Raw genomic sequence first — 6,436 nt, 5'->3', positions numbered from 1 at the left:
TGTATTGGATGTGCAGGTGTTGATAACTGGTAACTGATTCTGTCTAAATTTGGTGTGTGTAGCATGTATGGGCTTAAACTGGTGATAGGTGTGCATGAACCTAGACTGGTTATTTTGAATGTGTGTGTATCTGAGTTGCTAGTGTGAGTGTGTATGCCTAGTAGGGGTATATGCACCTAGTGAGTGTATGTGTACTTAACTGATTTTTATGTGTGAATGTGCAATTGTACACCATGCACTCCTGTCTAACAGCACAATATTGAGATCCTGAGCGTTGGCCTGACCTCTCAGGGCAACACCCTAGATGGTAAGAGCAGCTGTAGCTAGATTCTGGCTGTGCTGTACCACCAGTTCAATGAAGAGAGAATCTGACCCATTAAGTTTACCCAAGTAAACTTATTTCACAAGTTTACAATTCAATTGTATTTTTCTTTGTTCTATTTTCCATCATCCCCACAGATTGAGTCTGACCTTCTTTGCCCAGCACAGAGCTTCTCTGTTTACTCTGTTTAGCTCTCCATGATACGAAAATCACGAGCTTCTGGGCATTTGTATATGCCATGGGGGTTTACTTTGGTTTAATTCTCCCTAAATTGAAGCGGTGGGTCTTTAAAAGCACCACTTCAATTTAGAGCGAAGTAAACCCAAGAGTCGGGCCTGACCCTTACCTGCCTCTCCGGCAGGAGGGCAGGGAAGGTGAGCCGTCGGCAAGTGGAGCGGTCCCTGAGCTGCAGGGGGGGTGGGCTGGTGCTTCCCTCCATGGCAGCAGCAGTGCCTCTCAGGCAACACTAAACCACCTTGGAGATGTTTTATTTTGCTGCGGCCCAAAGTCATTTAACGCACATTATACCTCCAACACGTGCAAACAGCCTGCCATTAAAGCGGTGCAAAAGGGCATTAAGCTGCTTTAAAGGCCAATTTTGTGGTGTGTACAAAAATGTCCTTAGAAACCATAGCCAAAGTTGATATTCAGCAGTCAGACTTCACTACTGAGATCTGACAGTAGGAAAAGCCAGACATATTTTCATTAACTGGCTTTTATTTTCACTGAATTTTCATTTCATTAAGGAATTGTGAGAGTGATGCCATTTATGTTCACCTACTCCGGAAAAAACACCAGTGTTATTAGCTGTAGCTTTTTAACAGTTGAAGATGACTCCAGCTGGACCCTCTAAACATGCTATACTTAAAACTGACTGATCACAAAGTCTAGCATGACAAGTCTAGCAGTCTGGCATAAATTCAAACATGAACACTTGAGAAAGAAATATGCAGGCAGTGCACCTTCATTTATTATGAAAGTGCCCTGTGGGGAAAAAAAAGAAGGAGTTCATTAGAGAGGGTACCACTGCAGTGGCAGAAAAGACAAGGCAGAATGTTACAAATGCTCTGGAATGAACTCACCTGGAGTCCTTTCTGACTCTTGCTTTTTCAAAGGAAAACCTGGGTTGTTTACTCAGATCATACATCCTAGTTGTTGGCTCTGCAGAAACACCTTCCTTCGCACCTCTCCTCCTGTTAGCAGAAAACGCATCGGAAACAGTTTGGTTGAGCCTCTGGGCCATTTTAAATGGTGAAGAATGGAAGGAGTTCCCTCCTTGAGTGTTAACAACATCTTGTAGCTTGTTCAGCTGGATGCATTTGCTCTGGAGTTCCTCAGTGAGTTCTGCTATGGCTTTCGTTTGCGTAGCCAGCTGTTCCTGTAGCTCTGTGATATGATGTTCACTCTCACGTAGCTCTTCATCTTTTCTCTTCAGCTCCCTTTCAAGCTCCAGCACCTTGCTTCTAAGAACATCAGCTCTCCCTGACACATTGATGCCCAGGGCAGGGTCTTTCAGCAACTTCCCATTGCCAGAATAGCTAATGGAGAAGTTTGCTACATGTCTCTCTGGCCGCTTCAGATGCTTGTGTTTCATTGATCCATTTCCCATTTTGTCAAATGACCTGGCAATAATATAAATTGTGGATTTTAATTAACTCTGCAACCAGAAAAAAATATTAAGTATGCTCAGATGACAGGCAATAAGTTGAACATGTAACTGGTCACTGAAACTCAGATACCTTGCTATTTTGAACTGTGTAAGGAGTAGGAATTACATTTGAAACATTTCATCCTTTTTTATTATTATTATTCCTATAAGAAATGTGTATAGAGACAGTAGTTCAAATAAAAGGTCCATATTATCTGCTGCTCTTTGTGGACGATCTAAGGGTAGATGTTGGAAGATTCACAAATGAAATTGATATCAGTCTAGTAGGGATAAAATAAACAGTAACAGCAGACGTATGAACAGCTTTGACTTTCCTGTACTACTGAAGCAAAAAATAAAAAAGTGTGATTTTTTTTTTTAAAGAACAATCTGCTCTATCTGCATATTTAAGCAGTAGATAATCTAAATTCATACAGCACCTAACACAACAGTATCTTGTGTCCACAGCTTGGGCCCCTGTGCATAGCTATGGTACAAATAAATAAATTATGATAATGCATAATTATTGCATGCGCAGCTACTATGAGCTAGCTGATTCCAGTATAAATCAGGACCAACTCCAGCATCTGCTTGCTAGAGCTTCTCCAAAGGTATTAATGCTAAGAGCAAGCACTGGCACTGTACCTCCAAGTATCTTTCACTAATTTAAGATTAGTTCAGCTGTTTTAGGTTAACAGTAGCCACCTGAGAAAGTGTGGCCTGACCTATTTCATAGGGCATTGACCTTTGGTAACTCTTACCAATTTCTGGTGCCTGAGGCCAAGACAGAGTGGTCAGACTTATAACAAGAGTTCCTGTATGTCATGAACTTATTACAGCAAATATCACAGTAACTCAAGAGACTGAGAGGACTTCTTCCATCTTTCCCACCCTTAACCCTTTGCATGTTTCTCTCAGAATTGTAGGATGAGTAAGAATGTGATATTTGCTACTTGAGACGGATATAACTATAAACTCGTTCAATAGTTTTGTTTAGATGCTTCTCATTTCACAATTGGCCCAAACTTTAGTGAGAAAAGGAAGGAAAGAAAAATTCCAAGTTGATCTCTCATAGTGAATCTATAAGGGGAACTGAATCCTCAGGATGCAGTAAAAACATGAGCTTGCTCTTTGTTCGTTTAACTCATAAATTAAATCATGAACATTTGTTTGTATTCTGCATAGATCAAGAGATACATATATCAAATTATAGGGCTGTAAAATACAGTAATATAAGTCCTCAAAATGAAAGAGGTAGCTCTCATTGCCAGTGTAGCAGACACAATAATTATTATTCCCCTCCAACCCCCCACCCTTTTATTTGATTAGGATCACTTTGTATGAATTGTTTCTAGAACTTCTAAAAAAACATGGTGTAGATTTTAAAACTCATGAGTCAAAGGTAGTCAGATAAGAGAGTTAAGTCTGCCCACAGGTCAGGCCTGCCATACACAACAGCGTTGCAAGCTTCCCTGTACTGCTGTACCAAAATGCTTTTATTCTGAAGATCCACCCTTAACAAGAGAAGAGAGCCTATGGGTGCATCCTGGTGAGGGTGCACGTGTGGTTTGCAGCACCTCAAAGCAGTTTGGGGCACCACAAATCCCGGTGACAAAAAAAAAAAAATTGTGCTAAAAAATTTGCCACATGGTGCATGTAGCAGCAGCATGTGCTGTCAGAAAGGAAGCCTGACAGGGCAGAGTAATACACTGGCTGCCAGCCAGGCTCTGAGCAGCTGGCTCAGCACCACTGGTGCCCCAGGAGGTCCCTAAGACCCCAGGTAAGCCTGCTGGGGCCAGCACATGCTGGGCCCCAGCCTCCCCTACCCTACCCAGGTCACTTCGCCGCGCAATAGAGCACGCATGCAGGGGAATGCCTGGGGACAAATAGCAGCAGCAGAAATCTGTGCCGCTCCTATTTGTTCCACGGAAAATTCACACCCCTGCACATGTGTGCTCATTGACTCACTCCCTTTCAGGGCAAGACTGAAGTAGAGAGCCCTGCAGTAGTGCTTATGGCCCCAGCCTAGCTGCTGCCATGAGGCCCCCATGCATAGCTCAAACATGGTGGGACTTCAGTAGTTAGCAAAAACTTGTACTAGCCCTCCCTGTCAAGCGAAGTTTACCAACAATGAACAAAAGTTGCATCATACGAAAGTTATTACGAGTGAAGTTGTGCAGGTCATCTGAATCTGAAGGATCCAATGTTATAGTCTTAAGCAAGCCAATGGTAATGCTTAAACAAGGCAATGGTAATACTGAGTATGTCCCATAACAATGGGACATAGCAAATCAATGACAGTGGGAAAAGAGAGATAAGAAATGAGCCCTCAGACAAGAGCTAGCAATCAGGTCTGGCCTGAAGTGAAACCCAAGGAAAAAAAAAATTCAAAACAATGGAAAATCTGTTAACATTCTATGTATATTCTAATATGAAATTTTGCTTCACTGTTCAGTCACTTTTCTTCTTTAACAGGTTAGAATTTTTATCTGGATTATAGTTTTACAAATTATACAGCTGACACTCTGGGCAAGAGAGCTCACATTTAAGCTATTTGTTTGTTTCCTTTGTGGCTTATAATTTTTATCTGTCCAAATGTTTCCTTTCAGTTGTGTTATATGTTAATTCCTTTTGTCACCATTTCCCTTGACATTAACCTCATCACATTTAGATAACTCAGATACGTTAAGCAAATAGGCACCACACTAGTAAGAGACGTTTAGTGTCAAAAAGTCTTCCCAGTTGGTCTAATAAATGGTATCATTTTGGAACCAAGAGTTCTATTTTTTGTATGTCTACACTGTAGAAATAAAGTTGATCTATTCATACCTCTTAACAAAATTCTAAATTAACATTATCAACTCAGAAAAGAAGCTTGAGGTGTCAATGAAGATAGTTCAGCTGAAGACCTCTGCTTGAGGTAAAGCTGCAATTGAAAAAACAAACTACATGTTAGGATGCATATGGAATAGAGTGGAGAATAATATGGAAATATTGCAATGCTTTTATTTAAAAAAAAAAAAAAAAAAAAATCAGTGGTGCTCTCTCATCCAGATTGAACTCTGCATGAAGTACTGACCACCTCATCTCAAAAAGGATGCTGCAGGGGTTGGTGACATTTACAAAATGGCACTAGGGGCGAGGACATGGGAAATCTCTTACATAAAAAGAGAAGGTAGAATTGGATGCTTTACTTCACAAAGGGAATAAATTAGAAGAAGCAAGATAAAAGCACATAAAACAATGAATGTCCTAGAGTAGGCAGATTCAGTTCTGTTCTCCCAAACCCATAACACAAGAGCAAGAGGACTGCAGAGGAAAAAGACAGCAAATTAAAGAAAGAAAGAAGGAAAAACCTTTCCACCCAGTGCACAGTCCCACTGTGAAACTCATCACTACAGGAAGTTGTATGTCCCAGAAACCTAGTAGGAGTCAAAAGGCATTGGCATTTATGTGGATAAGCCGCAGTTAGAATAGTTAAAGCTAACACAACCTTGAAAACCTCATGCTTCATAGCTTCATCTGATCTTTAACAAATTGGGATTAGACTAAATCCTAAAGTGGGAGATAGATTATAATGCATCAGCATACTGCAGAGGTTTGCAGCCTCCTCTGAAGCACCTGTCACACAAACTCTTTCAAGTCCAGTATCTGAATCTGGTCCATCTTGGCAGTTCTTATGCTCCTCACAGACTGTTCTCCCCTGGACCAACTCACCCCTCAGCCAGGGCTCTCCCATTTCCTTCAGTGAGGTGAAAACAAACAAACCAGGAGGTTTGTCCCACCATGATTAAAACTCTAGTTTTATCACTGTAATACCACGTTAAAGCCACTCATGTCAACCCCAGAGACAGAGGCAGACCCAGACTGTACCTCCCTCTCCCAGGCACAAAAGCAGAGGGGCAATGGTGTGGAAGGCCTAGCAAACCTCTCCCTTGCACCTCCATGCAAGGAGCAGTTGCATTGTGGGTAGGGAACAGAGCTGTCCTTCCACTCTGCTGCTGGAACTGGTGCCAGGGCTCCCAGGCCTTGGCGGAGCAGGACAGTCCATCTGCACCATGCCACAGACACACTGAGGGTGTGGCTGCACCTCTCCAGAGCACAGAGCAGTTGTGGCAGAGGACACAAGCTCTTTCCTCAACCCCCAAATCCCTCCCTCCTAGGGCTTCTGCTCTTCTCCCTTACTGATACACACAAGCACATGTGTGTGGAATTGCACCGTACCTCACATACACACACTTGCACTTGAACCCCCCCCATACTGCACACACTGAAGCATCTCACACACATGCACAGGCACACACAAGCCCAGTCTCCCCCTTGATCTCTCTCTCTCACGTATGTGAACCCCCGCCCCGTATTGCACATGCTCCGTCACACACACACAAGCCCAGTCTTCCCCCGTACTGACCACACTCCCACTTGTCACACACACATACACACACACACACACACAAGTTTCCCCC

At 42.6% G+C, this 6,436-nt stretch overlaps 1 protein-coding gene across 1 annotated transcript in view; it reads right to left on the bottom strand.

Annotated features, from left to right (window-relative positions):
- The window catches only part of PRKG2 (protein kinase, cGMP-dependent, type II), a 93,770-nt gene that overhangs the window by 84,927 nt on the left and 2,407 nt on the right, over positions 1–6,436 (bottom strand). Inside the window, exon 2 of the mRNA XM_019516731.1 lies at positions 1,405–1,944. Coding sequence (XP_019372276.1) covers positions 1,405–1,931 — 527 coding nt within the window. The 5' untranslated portion in view covers positions 1,932–1,944. The remainder of the gene's footprint in view (positions 1–1,404; positions 1,945–6,436) is intronic.

This window comes from Gavialis gangeticus, unplaced genomic scaffold (assembly GCF_001723915.1).
Source record: "Gavialis gangeticus isolate Ggan-Ray unplaced genomic scaffold, GavGan_comp1, whole genome shotgun sequence".
Taxonomy (NCBI): domain Eukaryota; kingdom Metazoa; phylum Chordata; order Crocodylia; family Gavialidae; genus Gavialis; species Gavialis gangeticus.
Note: the sequence above shows the minus strand (reverse complement) of the source record. Positions and strands in the feature narration are given on the sequence as shown.